Genomic DNA, 16,657 nt, shown 5'->3' on the forward strand with positions numbered 1-16,657 from the left:
AAGAGACTTAAATTAATTCAGAGACTCAGCCTTCCTTATAGACAGAGTAAGATTGTTCCATAGTCTGGGACCAACAGCAGAAAAGGCCCTGTCCCCTCGGGTCACAAGACAAGTCCTAGGGACCTCTAATGGGCCATTCCCATCTGTACCGGGTCGGCCCGGGCCGGGTAGCTTAGGTTGTTTACATATCTGGGTGGCCTGGTATTTTTCTGGGCCAACCAAGGCTCATTCTCAGCCCTCTTCTCGAGGGGGTCTGCTTCAGGCCGACCAGGGCCAACACACCCACTGCTGACAGCAAATTCACACCTTCCATTAGAGCAAGCCTCTGATTGGTGGGTAAAGTCAGCCCACATGGGCTTAAGGCAAGGATGTGTGGAATCAACCGGGCCAGGCTGGGGCCGACTGGGGCTACCCAGCCCGGGCCGACCCGGTACAGATGGGAATGGCCCATAAAAGGAGTTGGAGCTCAGACTTCAAACGTCTAATAGGAACATGCTTGTTCAGAATCTCCTTTAGATAAGGAGGTGCCTGCCCGTTTAAATATTTAAAAACTAACAATAAAATCTTAAAATCAATCCTAAAATGAACAGGCAACCAATGCAGAGAGGAAAGAACAGGGGTGATGTGCTCAGAGCACTTAATACCCGTAAACAGATGGGCAACAGCATTTTGCACCAACTGCAGGCGCCGCAGCAGAGTTGTCCAACCCAGCATAAAGGGAGTTGCAGTAGTCCAGTCTAGAGATAATCAGAGCATGGATCACCTTTTCTAAGCCACTATATGGTAAATAGGGTTTGACCTTGCTAATTAACCTCAGATAATAAAAGCTAGACTGGACCACTGCGCTGACCTGTTTATCAAGTTTAAAACTGCTACCATGAGGACTCCGAGGTTCCTGACAACGGTAGAGCTAAAAGAACTCAGAGGACCAATAGTACTGCTGCCTTCTGACAGCAAGTCTCTTCCCAAAAACAATTACCTCCGTCTTATTTTCATTGAAATGCAGAAAATTCATCCCCATCCAAGTTTTTATGTCCTTTAAACAGTTCAGCAATTCCTATATTGATTGATTTCCACTTGATTTTAGTGGGAGATAAATTTGTAGATTGACCGCAAAGCAATGAAAAGACAAACCGTATTTCTTAAAATTTGACCCCAAAGGAAGCATATACAGTGAAAAAAGTATAGGTCCTAAAATGGAGCCTTGAGGTACCCCACAGCTCAAAGGGGCCTCAGAGGAGGTAAACTGACCCAACTGGACAGAAAAATTTCTTCCAGACAGATAGGAGCTAAACCAGTTAAGCACTGTGCCCTTAAGACCGACAGACTGTTCCAGATGTGATAATGAAATATCGTGGTCTACCAGTCAAGTCCAGTAAGATTAAAGGAGACATAACATGCTTTTAAGTTATTCCTTTTTACATCTAAATCATTCAGTTGGGGTCTAAATACAGTGGAACTGCAGTTCTTTGGTCTGATTTCCTCATTATTGTTGCTCTACAGACCCTCATCTACCCCTGTTCTGAGGAGAGTCTTGAGAACGAGCCGTTTTTGGGTACTGTCTCTTTAAACTGGAGGAGGAGCTGTAAACTCCGCCCCCCTCCATAGTGCAGACCTGTACTCTCCTCCCCCAGTCGGACTTTGTAGTTCTATAGAGAAATCATTATTTAGCATAGCAGATTTAGCATAGCATATTAGCATTTTTAAAACATGTGGGGAGGGTAGTTCATCAAGCTGTTTCAAGGCTGCTAACTCTCTCATGCATTTGTCTGTAGTCACTCACACACACCCGTCACGGCCGACGGAGGGACCAGCTAGCAGGCACGTGCGCGCGCGCGCGCACACACACACACACACACAAGGAATGCTGCTTGCTTATTTATTTCTATAAAAAATGTTTTAAAAAATGATACAGCTCATTAAAACACCATTAAAAGAATACATTTTATTAAGATCTCTATCTATATATATACATACATATAATTATAAATAATTTTATAAGTAGTCTTATTTTATATTGGGTGTCTTAATGGCTGAAAATGGATAAAAAGCAGTTACATTTTAATTTAAAGATTTGAGATTCGAGTCAAAAATAAAGAACATTCCTCCAAATGTTCTTTAATGTGATCATTATAATTCTAATGCTTACAACTTTGTTTTTATTGTCTGCAATGCGTAGCCTATATCTTTATTAAATGTGTTTAGCTGAAAAGTGGTAATTCTCTCTAATGTGTACAGAGAGGTGGACATCAGTGCTGCAGTGAAATTCCCAGGATCAGTCTGCTTTGCTAACAAATATAGTTAAATCTTACCTGCATTCTAAATAAATACCGTTAGGTGAAAACATCAGTAGGCATTGAGTTATTGATACAATCCCTAACAGCCAGAATGGAAGAAGAGCATGCTGGGTCATCCTGGATCTGAGCCTGTTCTGTGTATTTACCTACAGGATGCAATAAATGTCTACAAGGCTGAGTTTGGACCATCACATCTAAAAGAAAACATACAATCAGTGATTTTTTTAAATTGTTTACATTAATATACAAATGTTCTAAGTATTAACCTCACAGCAAATAAGTAGAACAATATAATAAACAGGCTTTAGTAGTTAAACAGGCGTTGTGCACACAGGTGCTTTGTGTCTCGGTGCTGGTGTCTAGGTCTCAGAGTTCCTGTCCTCCTGCCGTCTTCTGTTGTCCTCAGGATACGGATTGATGTTTCCTGATGATGAGGGAGGGGCAGTATGTGGGCTTCAAACTGGTCATGGATAACAGTGGGAGACCTCCGTTGTCTGAATACTGAGACCAGAGGGTTGGTGAGATGCAGATCTTCTCTACCTCATCTAGAAACGGAGTTGGTTCAGGGAAAACTTTTCCAAAGACCAGTTCCATGATGTCATCGTCATATTCTGCAATGATAGACGATAACTTTAATGACATATTTTGTTTACAAGCAGCTTTAGGAAAGTTGTTTCTTTAGCTTCATGTTTATAGTCACGTTTGTGTTTGTTCACAAGTTCACTTTGCTGCAGTGACTTCATATTCTTACAAATGTAATAAAATAGTGACACTAAAATTATACAAATGATTCCTTATGAAAGGAAGCTCATTAGAGAGCAGTGCAGACAGACTTACTACATGCTGCAGCTGTTTTTACAGGCCAGCTGCTGCTGAATTTGGGGAAAGTTATTCTGCACACATCCAGATCAGATGGTCGATTACAGAAAATAATGTAATTCAATAATTTCTAAACAGATTAAACAAGTAAAACATCAAATAAATCACTCTGCTGTCATCAGACGGAGTGATTCAGGGGGTGAGGTGTTCTTAATGATGAGGGTGGCTGAGGTGTGTCATCACTCACTTTGGTCTGGTCCAGACCGTCTCTTTACTGGTGGGTCTCCTTCCTCAGTAGGTGACGTGAAATGCCAACATCTGAACGTTCTGTGTTCCTTAGAGGAGAAGAAAAGTAACATTAGCAAGCTGGCTAAATTATTTTTTACTAGCATCTCGGAGAAGCAGATCTTCACTTACCTAAACATCAGACCAGTTTGTCCCAGCTGAGCTCATCAGGGCTTTAGTCTGACAGCCTGTCAGTGAAACACGGCTCCAGTCTTCTGGATGTTGACTCTAAAAAGCAAAGTAGCATTTTTACTTTTGTTTTACAGCCGATTTTATCAGCTTTCCGACGCTCACGCTCATACAGACGGTGAGCTTTGCTGCGTCTGACTGATAAAGTTTTTATATATGCAGTGAGACAAAAAACTAACCTCACTCCACTCAGAGATTGTTCTTTAAAACTATTAAATCCACTGTGTTGACGCACTTTAATGACTTTGTCACGCTGCATTTTAGCTGATATGGGACTTTATTTACTGGATGCTAAGATTACATCACACTCATGTAGAATAACACACAGGCTCTCTGCTGCTACAATCAGTGGGAGGTTATCATCTGGTGTAAAAGAAGGCGTTGATCAGAAATCACGTTTTATTCCACGAAAATCAGCCAAATCCACATTGTTCTGGGTGCTAACTTTACTAGCATACTGTGCTAGCGATAGCAAGCCGGATGCTAACGCTTTTGTGCTGCTAATGCCCATAAATCTAAAGTAAAGTTTGTCGACATTTTAGAGTGATATGAAGCTTACCGCTCTGCTGCTGTGTCCCGGTGCTGCCACATTCAGATGCAAATGACTCCTTTTAGATAGATGAAGCCCTCAGTACTTACTAGCCTGGAGACAGGAACGAACGAACCACGCGCGCGCGCGCACACACACACACACACACACACAAACACAAACACAAACACACTACTTTTTCTTCTGTGTTTTTTTAGCAGGTAGTGTCATCAGCTCCTGGGTTTAAATACTGCCACACCACCCTTCCTTAAAACGAGGAACAGTTTTGAGCTGTGTGTGGCTAAAATAACCAGACATTCTGCATTTTTCCAATAGGACTACAAAAAATCTTAGCGAGAAGAAAAAATGGCGGATTGGCTCTGTGTTTAGCCGAGGGCCATTACCATATTTGGTAGTTATCCTGACTAAATTAATTACTGACGTAATGGATAATGTAAAAACTGAACGGGTGGACAAACATGCCCAAAACTTAATTATTAAATATCTAAATAGCAACTCCAGTGAATAATATAAGCCTTTTTGCTCACTTAGACACTTAAAATGTGAAACACACTGTGTTAATGGATAAAAAAGTGGGTTTTTCATGTTATGTCTCCTTTAAAACAGCAGAATCTCCTGAGTCTGCCATTAAAATCAGATCTTTAAAAACTCTAAGAAGTGATGTGAACAGGGCCGACATGTCCACTGCTGACTGACCGGCAGGCTCAAAAGCATGCCTACCATTAGGGGGAGCCTCCAATTGGTGGATAGAATCAGCCCGCCGGGGGCTTCCTGCATCCGCGATTCATTATCATTCTAGATGCCAGACACAGCAAAGCAGGATGCAATATCAGAGTCAGAGTCATGACATCACAGACCGTCCTTGTGCTCAATCACGTTCACATTCCTTAGGCAGTGTAGAACGAACACGGTCAGGCTGGGACGGAGTGAAGCCGATGCTAGTGTGTAAGTGGCATTAAAGTGTTAAAGGGACAATCTCAAGGATAATCCACTTTTCTGATCTTTTCTATTATGTGATATTGTTATTTCCTCATGAAAAAAAATCCAAACCCATTAATGGCTACGTTCATGCATTTTCCTGTTTTAGCTGCAAATTTTGAGTTTTACTTTGAAAATCTTGTAAATCATCAATGGAAACTAGTATCGTTATCAGGCCCTGCTCCTCTCCCAAAAACTAGTCTCTGGTCTGACACCTGTCTTTCTTGGCCAGAGATGTATTTAGGTGACTAGTGTCATATAGCAGACTTGGTAGTCCAGTGGTTAGTCCACTCAGGCAGAGACCTTAACCACTGGACTACCTTAGCAACTGACTCACCCAAGACGCTGTTGTAGGCATGTTTTGTCAGAGCGGGCATGGGCGGAGTTACACTGAAAGAAAGCGTTTTATTTCTGGGCATAAATTCAGGCTGACAAAAATAACTCGTATTTTAAAAAATTACATCTCAATAGTGCCAATGGTAATTTTTTATCATATACTGTGCCTACCTTTGAACATAAAGGTTTAAAACTGCATGATAGGGAACCTTTAAAAACTGTTTAGTGTTAATTAATCTTTGCTTAATAATTTATTTAGGTGTTTTTTACGTTAAACTGAACATCCAAATAAACTGGAGGACGTGGTGTGGTTGTTAGTGTTTGACAGACTGGCCTGAGTATTTCTGCATCTGCTGACCCCACAACCATCTCTATGGTTTAGACAGACAGTGAGCAGCAGCTGTGTGGATGAAAATGTCTCATTGATGTCAGAGGTTAGAGGAGGATGAGCAGACTTGATCTAGATGATAGAAAGGGCTGTAGCAGAGGCTTGGTCAGGAGGAGAGCAGAGATCAGAGCCGGGGAGATCAGAGTAGTTCCAAAAAGGGGCAGGCAAGAGACAGAGTCCTAGCCTGGCAAGCCAGACTAAATAAATGTAAACTTTGCAAAGCAAGAATTTGGTCTAGTTCACTAGGCTAACAGAGTCCAGGATCCAGGTCCGAGGTCAGAAATCCAGGTAATCAGATGCACAAGACAATCCAGGCAGGGTGTAGGCAAAGGGGTAATCCAAAGGTCCAGAACAGGGTCGAGATTGCTTGAGCAGAGGGTCAAGAGTGCTGGAGAATCTACTGGCAAATGCTTTCAATAATCTGGCGCTGGCTTGGTCTTCTTCTTCTTCCGTTGTTAGGTAGACTAGACGCCTATTCGGCGTATTGCTACCACAGCAACCTGTAGATCACATCAAACGACATTCACACCCTCACATACACACCAACCTGACGTAAAAAAGTCATCAGAGCACCCACACACCTTCCATCCTTCACCCTCAATAAGGTTCGCAGACCAAGAACCTCCACCCCCAGAGAACCCAAAAACCTAAACAGGGCCTTCCTCCCGACTGAGTAATCGGCAGCCCACATTGGCACAGACCATCAGTGTGCTTCCCCACTATCAGGAGACCCCCCCCCCCCCCCAAGACAGCTATGACTCAACCTCAGCCTCGTCAAGACCACGAAGTCTCTCCTCCTGCTAGAAAGGGTAACCCCGAACCCCCACCCAATGCTGTAGATCATAAAAAGCCCTCCCAGGAACCCCAACATCCCACGAGACCTGCCACAGGTCAAACGCCACCTGACCCACCACCGAGTGACATTCACACGCTCCCAACCCCACTTCCACATCCACCTCACACCTCGAAAATGCCCCCTAGCCAAAGTATCAGCCTTCTCATTACCCTCCACCCCCACATGAACAGGTACTCACACAAAACAAACTTCACACTCCAAAGCAACCACTTTGTGCAACATCCCCCTGATCCTAACCAGCAAGTCAGGCCGAGACCTGGAGCATCCCCCCACTAATGCCTCAAGAGCAGCAGCAGAGTCAGAGCAAACCACAGATCTTGTCGGCCGATGTTCCGCCACCCACCGCGAGGCCCACAATATTGCAACCAACTATGCCGCAAATATGGAACAACTGTCTGTTATGCAACAACCTAAAACAAACCCCGAAAGAGGGACTCCCAACCCCACTGCCACTCTACCGCTCTCAGGATCCTTGGAGCCGTCAGTATAGAGGTGCAAGGACGAACCCCCTGCCACCCTGTGGTCGAGTCATAAAAGAAAGTCCACTTCAGGAACCGGCAGTACGTCTGGTAGCAACACGTCGGACCTAAAAAATATGCTAAAAATAGCAGTTTTTACACAACACGTCAGACTTTCTTGTCTTGCCTGTTGTCCTTCTGGAGTGCTGCAGGGGAACACACTGTCATGACTCCCAATCTTTCACCCTCCTCAGCCTTCATGCAGCACACCTAGTCTCCTCATCAAGCCCCAGCCAAGCCCTGTTTCCCTGACAACCACAATCTACTTCATTCATTCCACCTGCTCTGGTCGTCAACTCATCCCACACACCTGCTTCCCCTGCTATCTATTCACCAGTCAGCCACCAGTTCACTGCCAGATTACTGAAAGCCTTTGCAAGTAAATCTTCCAGCCATCCACCCTGCCTGACCTCAGCCTCCGGACCTCGTTTTTCGCTCCTGACCCCTGCCTTGTATTCTGCCTGCCATTACGACCTTCGCCTGTCTCCAACTCTGTCTCCAGCCTCTCCCACCTCGGGTAACTTCACTAAGAATAAAAGATTTTTTTTAACTATTTTTACTGTGTTTGGCGTCTTCACGGGTCTTCTGAGTTCTGTTCGTGACACACACAGGGATTTATGGGGGTTGGATGAGGAAAACGACATAAAGAAAGTAAATCTGTGTTTTGTGATCAGGTTAATTTGACATGAACACGACAAACACTTTCTTGACAATCTTTGTGAGTAAAAAAAAGTGTAGAAATAAAAACAAATAATGTGAGTTATTAGGGAAATAGCGGGCGAGCGGTGTTGATGCATGATTGCGCATGCCCCGCGAGTGGTTCTGATACTTTTTGGGTCGCAGCTGCTCGCAGCACCGCTTCAACAGTGCGATACCCTCACGAGGGACGAGCAAAATATCAAACACGCCAGAAGTCTGTGCGAGCTCACGATTGCTGATCGGTAGCTGGTCACTTGGTGTTAATCGCCTCTCGTGACCCCCTGTACACTACACGATGCTCAGCGCAAAACTCGCCCCGATCTTGTGGATTCTCACACGAGTGGAAAATCGGCTCAAAAAAGTGAAAAAGTCGCACAGTGTACGCCCGGCTTAAGTGGTTCCCCTACTCTCCACCTTCGTAGCTGCCCCCTTCACCACCACCTGACTTTCGACCCATGCCCCACCAAAAAGTTTGAACAGGAGCAGAATCGGAACACAGAGTTACTGGACCTGTACAGGCCGTCGGCCGACACTCCAGATGCCCTTCCTGGCCAAACCAATAATAATAATAATGATAATGCATTGAACTTATATAGCGCTTTTCTAGCCAACCAAGCCACCAAACTAAGAACCGAAGTGTGAGCCAAGCGTCTGAGACCGCTTCCCCTCCAACCGCTGGCTTGGTGTTGGTCCTGGTGTTTTATGGGGAGCATTGCAGGTGGAGCTGATGAGGGGTTAATGTGAGACAGATGGTTTGGATGAGGTTGATGGTGAGCTGGTTGTGGTTGCTGGGTAAACAGGGCTTGGCTGGAGCAGGGGCACGACAGAAGGATTATATTAGATCTGTTAGATGATTAAAGGTGTAAATGACGTGTGGTTCTGCTTCCAAACTTAAATCAACATATTAACTATAATTTTTACAGTCATTAAAACTTTATTATTAGTTTTAAGATTGAGTTTACTTTGGCTTCAGATGTTGATACTAAGCTTCCGGCAGTCTGCAGAAGTAGATGAATGCATGCTGTAAAACTTTTGATTTAAAATCGGGTTGGTTTTACTGCAGGATGCTTCATCCCTCTTCTGTGGTGCTGGAATGGTCACTTGGCAACAGCTTTTAAGGGATGGAGATTGAAGCATTATGGTTTTGAGTCAACTCACCTTCTAAACTGTGTTAATCAATACGTAGAAGTTTATAAATCTGCATTGAAAAGTGGTTATACATGCCGGTGTTAGAGAAGCTAGTAAGGGGATGAATGAAACACTCCTAAGGATTAGTGTGTGTGCGTGCGTGTATGTGTCCCAGCTTCTGTAACGCCAGTGATGAAGTCTGATGACGAACCAGCATGGCGTAGTTCCCAGAGCACATATTGGTAAGGAGCTTAGAGTGAAGAGCAGGAGGTCATCTAGTCAGATTTCTCTAGAAAGACGTGTGTGTGTGTGTGTGCGCGCGCGCGCGTGCATGTGTGTGTGCATTCAGCACCAGGGGGGCATTTTAACTATTAGTAGTCTTCAACTTTCAGACATTTATTCATTACAAATGCATTTTTAGACATGTGTTCTGTTCATAAATTTAATCTGCAGATACCCTAAAACTGCATCATGGAAGAATTCTGGAATATGCCAATGACCCCATCTTAATATCTCTCAAATGCTCACCTGACTACTATTGGTTCTTGTCAAAAACACATCTGATAAGTTCATGCTCTCAAGTTATGAGTGAATCTTGGAGGTCTAAATCCATGTTTAATTGAAGCGGTACGTCTAAAGTAGTTTATTTTTATTTTAGACACACTGCATTATAGATGACCTGTATTAACCCTTTAATGCATGAATTATGAAATCTTCAACCATGATTTTTTAAACAATTTTTTCATTCTTCTTTAGGTGTGAATGAAACAAATTTCAACAAATATTTTTTGTAAAATTTTATAATTTACAAATAATTTATTACATGTCCACCTCCGTGGACAACGTGCATTCTGAGCATGAAATTTGTTGGCTTGGCTTACTGAAGTCCAAATGGAGGGGCTCAAATGCAATAAAGTCTTCAACAGCTGTGCTTAATAGCAAAAATGAATAAATAACAAATTTGAGTACCTGTCCACTGTAGTGACCATTATGCATCAAAGGGTTAAAATAGCAAAATGTATCACCATGTGTGTGCAGCTTACAGCATTGAATCTCCATCATCATATATAGTTTGTACAATTATTAAACAATTTTCCTCAATTTAAATGTTTCTTTTGCACAGATCTTCATTATCTTTATCAGTTCTAAATATGTTTGCTTCATTATTTACTTTGATTTCCTTTGAAATCATCTTTTGTATTTTTGCCTGAGTGAAGAAATCCTCAGCAGCGCTACAATACTACTCTTTTTGCCCAAATCTTACAGAACATTGATGGCAGCCCAACCCGCTTGTTCACAATTTGGACGTTCTGTTGTTGAACTGGTGTTTACAGTAGTTTGTAACTTAGAGATGAATAGCAAACCCTTAGATTTCATTTTTATTTTCAACACACATGTAGGATTTAACATTTGCACAATGATATTTATTGTAATCTCTTGGTAGGAAATGAAAAACCAAAAATGAGAGGAAGCATCCTCTGCCTCCCCGCTCCTCATTAATGAGATGTGAGCAGCCATGACGGAGCTGCCCCATAATCCCACTCTCATTACATGTGCAGGTTATTCGAGGTGTCAGCGAGACTGTGACGTAATCGTTTGCCTTTTTGCTTGAGTGTAATTGTTTCTGACGGGAAACGTGGGCGCAGAATCACATTAACCCTAATATTAGTAATGTTGATTAAAGCAAACAAGTTTGCTCCTTGGTCACTTTCGGGAACGTCGGCGTTCACAGCAGCAATGACAGAAAGAGGTGTGTGTGTGTGTGTGTGTGTGTGTGTGTGTGTGTGTGTGTGTGTGTGTGTGTGTGTGTGTGTGTGTGTGTGTGTGTGTGTGTGTGTGTGTGTGTGTGTGTGTGTGTGTGTGTGTGTGTGTGAGAATTGTAGGCTGAGCGGGGGTTATATAAACCAGCTTACTGGACAGGAAGTGCTGTGGCATTAGCAATGCTTAACCCAGCCCATATTGCACTCATTATTTGGGCCTAGTGTGTGTGCACGCGTGCGTGTGTGTGTGTGTGTGTGTGTGTGTGTGTGTGTGTGTGTGTGTGTGTGTGTGTGTGTGTGTGTGTGTGTGTGTGTGTGTGTGTGTGTGTGTGTGCATAGTTGTGGGAAGCATTGTGATTTGCTGTGGTATTCATCTCGCCTTGTGACTAGTTGTGCATCACTGCGACACATAGGAAGTGATTCGTCTTGGTCTGTTTGGGTGATAATCCTTAGCATGATATGGTGTAGCACATCAACCGTTACAATCAGACAGGAATACAATTTTATCACACGCACACACACCACATACACAGATTAAAACTGTGTGAATGAAGATGATGTCAGAATGCAGAGAACATTTGTTTGTCTACCCCAATGGTCTGCAATCTACGGCTCTGGGGCCAGACATGGCTTCTTGGTCCCTCTGAAGTATATCCCTGTAACTTTAAATTAACAAAACAAGTACTAGAGTAGTGTTTACATTCAAACTTTGTGTTTTTTCAATGCTGAGTGACACTGATAGGTTAAAGGTTTTTATTTTACTTTTTGACAGAGGGCAACTGCACTGAATCCCCAAATACGTGTGTGTGTGTGTGTGTGTGTGTGTGTGTGTGTGTGTGTGTGTGTGTGTGTGTGTGTGTGTGTGTGTGTGTTTTCACGTGTTTTGCTCCTTTCTCCAAATGTGTAAATTCTTGAAAAACTGCATGGTGTAATTTTACTTACATGAAACTGTTTCTTTTTACTCAAATAATAATAATAAAATATCACTGTGCCACACTCTATAGTAGTCATACTACTATTTAGACATGGTTTAATCTTACTTTTATGGGACCAGTAGATTTTCCTGCTCTAACAATATAATATTTTGTAGGGAGGATGGTTAAAATCTGTAAAAGTCTTTCCATATCATGCTTTTAAATTCAAACAAGTGATACTGGTGGAGCAAATGCACCATTTAATATTTAAGCTTATTTAATGACTGTCCATCCTCTAGTTTTTTTACATGTGCATATTTATCATTATTTATCAGGCATAAACCAAACTTAACCTACAAAATAAAACAACAGTGGTTTTATCGTCAGTGTGATTACCATCCTACTGAGAGATTAATGTCAGATTAGAAGATCAAAAATATAATCTGTCATAGTTTTGTGTTAGACTAGCACACACGCTCTTGTCGTCTTGTTTCCCAGTGAGAGATTCTGGTTTCTGCCTCGCAGGAGGGCTGATGGAAACATTGGGCCTGTGTGTGGGCACTAATGAAGCTGAAAGTCTTGTGGAGGTGTAGGATTAGGGTTTTATTCTCAGTGGAAATAAATGCACTTGTTATCCTTTTCCATCAATTATTTATGAGGTAATAATATGGAATTAAATGGTGTTTAAAAGCTCCTGTGAGATGAATTCAGGTCACGTTGAGACCCCTTTAAAGGTTTTCCCGCAGTCTGTTTTTTAAACTAATTCATCTTTCACGATTTGATTGTTCTAATGCATGAATCTTTGGATTTAACAGTGTGTTGGAGTGCCAAGGGCTTCCGATCGTCAACGGCCAGTGTGATCCCTACGCTGCTGTTTCCTTGCTCGGTCTGTCAAGGTGAGATTTTCTTTGTGGTTTTATTTGTAGGAAGAAAGCAACATCAAGATTTTTTTCTTTTCTTTTCATCCCCTCAGGTCCGAAGCAAAGAAGACAAAAGTCAAGAGGAAAACCAACAACCCTCAGTTTGACGAGGTTTTCTACTTTGAGGTAATTTCTAAAGAACTTGTCTTAAGAAGTAAGTTTGATGGTATTTTTCCCCATCACACGAAGGCCTCTGTCATGAGAAACCACATGTCAAACTCAAGTCGTTCACTTTTTTATCATAAAAACAATACATACTAAAGTTCGCTTTAGCAGGATTTCCCCCCTTTCTTTAAACATTAAAATGTCAGCAGATCATCTTGACAAAAGCTGGATATATTTGATTCCACTAAGCAGTTAATTAGTCACAGTTTACTCTCCTTTCCATGCTGTCCCTGTTAATCCTCGTTTGCTGACATTTTTTTTGTCCCGCCCTGCCCTCCAGCCTCTTCGCCGCAGCTCCAGCAGAAAGCAGGACAAGAGTATGATTGATTCAGATGATCCAAACAATCTGTCCTATTCAGATCTGACAAGACAGCCTTAGTTATCCCTTAATCACACAAAAACAGAACTACTGTGCTTTCCGTTTGAATCATGACCTCTCCTCGCAAACACAAAATAATTATTCTGTCATTTACCCACACTTTCATTATTAACTCTGTTTTTAGGTTACGCGGCCACCGAGCTACACGAAGCGTCAGTTTGATGTTGAAGAGGAGGATGTGGACAAACTGGCTCTGAGGTGAGTCAGTCCGTCTTTAATCCGACGTGAACTTGGTGTGTCTGAGTTTTTCCCCGTATTTCAGCGGCGCTGTGTTGTTCCTGCTCAGGGTGGATCTGTGGAACGCCAGCAACCTGAAGTTTGGGGACGAGTTCCTGGGAGGCGTTCGCGTCCCGCTGAGGGTTTTGGGTCAAGCTGGAGTACACGATGCCTGGTGAGAGAGGAGCATTTCCTTTTGCATGCCCCTTTTATTGACCCCATCACCACTCTGATCTTTTTGATTCTCTGCTGTCCGAATGTATTGGAGCAGGCGGAGGGCGACTAGGGGTCTTAGCACACCTCTGTTGTCGCTTGGCTTCCCAGGGCTGGAGGCTAGGAGGGGGATCTGGCCGTCTGGCTGGGGTCTGGGTGGTGGGTTGCTGTGCTCTGCGTTGGGCGGGGGAGTCAGCTCATAAGCACCCCCAGCAGAAAGGGTTGAACTCTTGGAACCGGTGATGTTTGTACCCTTTGTGCAGCAGTACCGGGACCAGAGTGAATAGGGTGTGTATGGGGAGCATGAGTGGGTGTCTGGTGTCCATTTTTGTGAGTCTTATGTTGTATGTGTGAGCATGAGGGAGGGAGTGTGTGACTGTGTTTGTGTATGACTGTTTATGTCAGGTGGGGCCTTTGACTCCTCCCCTCTCCTGGGACTTCTTTTGCTGCTATATTGAGATTGACAGACCACGTGACTTACGCGCGGTGCATTGTAGGAATTGAGGAAGGAGGGAGATTTAAAAACCCGGAAGACACAGTTTTTCTCTGTTGGGCTCGGTGTTTACATCTCCAAACAGTCCTTCTGTGGTGTAAACTAGCAAAGGAATGTAACCTCTCTTAATTCACAAGGATGTATAAAACGAAGGAGACTGCTCCCGGTCCGTACAAAGACAGGCTCGACGCAAAATCTAGAGAAAGGTACGAGGAGAAGATCAAAGGATTAAACGGGTTAGACCCCTACGAACACAAAGACTGGAGCAAAGACGTTAGCGTGTTGCCCAACTTTACTCACGCATACACATGGTGCTAAGTGTGAGTGCATACACCCATGAAGTGTTTAGTAACGTCAGATCTCTGCAACAAGCCCAAGTCCAATTTACCGACGGGTGGGTGCAGGACCTCGAAATGAGTCGGACTGAAGACCGTTGTGCGCACGAAGGTAAGTCAACCTTTTTCTCATGTAGATGTTATAATTAATCTCGACAAATCCGTAGATGAAGGTTCTAATAAAAATCAGTTGTGATGTCATTGCTAAAAATAAGGGGTAATTGTTTAATGTGGAAGCTAAATATTTTTTTGTTTGTCTCTAAATGCTTTGTTTTATAAGGTGAATATGTAGTGAGGAACTTATTTACTACGGACTACAGAGCTGTATTGTGGCAACAGTGAGCCTGTTAACAGATACACTTGCACAACTTTTTCTTTAAGGTCAGAAAGAAACAAAATAAGCTATAGCAAAAATCTTTGACATGCTCATGACTCATTCAAGAACAAGCTGAGCTGTTACACAGCACTTAAATGCAGTTTCTCAAAGTAACGCTTAGATATCTGGGCGGCTGTACAGTATAACCATCCAGAACCATAACATTAACCGAATAACACCCCTAAGTGTGTAAACCCTGCAAATTTTTTTAAGTCTGTCATGAACTACTTGTATATAAAAAATGCACACTGAAAGTATATACCCCAATCTGAGATCCTCAGTTCTAATACATGTTTCTCTGTGCTCACTGTTTCAGGTGAATCACTCTATGCACCTCAGACAGAGGCCCCTGCAGCCCTGGGTGATCCTAACGTCTACTGGGGTGGTGGAGAGGGCCCATTGTATATGTATGGCCGGTGCTGCAGAGAAATGTGTCTATGTGGCAGCTCTTCTATACAAGATTGACACTGCTGGGCATCTATGGGGAAACATCACACCTACAGATGTTCAGGCCTACTGGATAATCAACTGTCTGTAGAGGATTCTGAAGACGTATGGATATTCGTGGTGGTGGTGTCAGGTTTCCTGCTTTTTGGCCTGGGAGGTTACCTGGCTTACCGGAAAATTAACGAGCTGTCGAGGAATATTGGCTCTTTCCCGGACCTCAGGGATGGATTACACTGTGCTGTAAACTCACAGACTCATATAATTGTCGAGATGAGTCGCAAGCTTGGAACTTTGGCTGAGATTCAGGCTCTGGTACAAAAGATGGATGCGATCAAGGAGTGAGTGGACGAATCAGCACGGATTGGGATAGATTCATTTGCGCCATTATTGGATTTTGAGAAGTTGAGGACCAACGGAACTTTAAGACAGAGAAGAAATTATCTCTGTCTTGCTCCAAAACAATTTCTTATCTGAATCTGGTGCCCTTGAGCCTGTGAGGTTGAAACGAATAACCCCCCTCAGAAGAAAAGTGGAATGCTGCCATCACCATGGCAACTCTGTCTCCCTATCCCAGCCTGGGCGGGACTGCGAGCTGTGAAGGCCGCTGAATCGTTCCAGGAGTCACTGTGCCCTCTAAACCCAACGACCTCCTCCCCCTGTCAAGACTGAGGTGACGAGTGCTGCTTATCGTGGCTGCATGCACTGACATGTGGAGAGTCCCCAACCCTACCCCCCCACCCAGTGGACACTTATGTTGTGTAATGTCTGAAGTCTTTTGCATTTCTGTCTGAGGTGTTTTTTTGCACAGCAAAGCTTCCTTTTTTTCCTCCACCTGACCCAATCCTCATGTAAACCCCTTTGATCTCTATTAAGGTAGCGCGACTCGGGTTGCGAATGACCACAGTCACCAATTCTTGTCATGTGTGTATGCCTATTTATGTATGTCTGATCTCAGAATTGTGTGTACTGAAACTCTAATTTCCCTCTGGGATTAATAAAGTATCTTTGAATTGAATTGAACTGAATGACAGTAGAAGCATTAATGTAATGTAATGCTTATAAGTTGTACACTGGAGTGTTTATGTTTATATATATATATATATATAGTATATATATATATATATATATAGTATATATATATATATATATATATATATATATATATATATATATATATATACATACATACATACATACATACCGTAAATCCTCTAATACAGGCTCGGGCCTGTATTTTACTCAAGCTCATCAAGCTCCAGGCCTTTATTGGAAGGAGGACGAGAATTAGAGGCAGGCCTCAATTTCTATTTGAGCAAAATTAACTAATGGTCGCCCCTGGGTCCCGGGTCGCTGGGTCCCGGGGTCGCTGGGTCCCATCCCAGCTTGGGGATGGGAG

The 16,657-nt window shown here is 43.1% G+C and overlaps 1 protein-coding gene and 1 long non-coding RNA gene across 2 annotated transcripts in view; one reads left to right on the forward strand and one right to left on the reverse strand.

The window, feature by feature from the left end:
- rasa3 (RAS p21 protein activator 3) overlaps window positions 1-16,657 on the forward strand; it is a 59,042-nt gene that overhangs the window by 29,416 nt on the left and 12,969 nt on the right. The window contains exons 6-9 of the mRNA XM_054732419.2: window positions 12,533-12,613; window positions 12,691-12,763; window positions 13,306-13,379; window positions 13,468-13,572. Coding sequence (XP_054588394.1) covers window positions 12,533-12,613; window positions 12,691-12,763; window positions 13,306-13,379; window positions 13,468-13,572 — 333 coding nt within the window. The remainder of the gene's footprint in view (window positions 1-12,532; window positions 12,614-12,690; window positions 12,764-13,305; window positions 13,380-13,467; window positions 13,573-16,657) is intronic.
- LOC139071772 (uncharacterized) lies at window positions 2,766-4,288 on the reverse strand. The gene is made up of 4 exons (XR_011521595.1): window positions 4,150-4,288; window positions 3,534-3,629; window positions 3,364-3,451; window positions 2,766-2,908 (listed from the first exon to the last, which is right to left on the reverse strand). It is a non-coding gene; the product is annotated as an uncharacterized lncRNA (long non-coding RNA).

Source organism: Nothobranchius furzeri, chromosome 9, assembly GCF_043380555.1.
Source record: "Nothobranchius furzeri strain GRZ-AD chromosome 9, NfurGRZ-RIMD1, whole genome shotgun sequence".
NCBI classification, from domain to species: domain Eukaryota; kingdom Metazoa; phylum Chordata; class Actinopteri; order Cyprinodontiformes; family Nothobranchiidae; genus Nothobranchius; species Nothobranchius furzeri.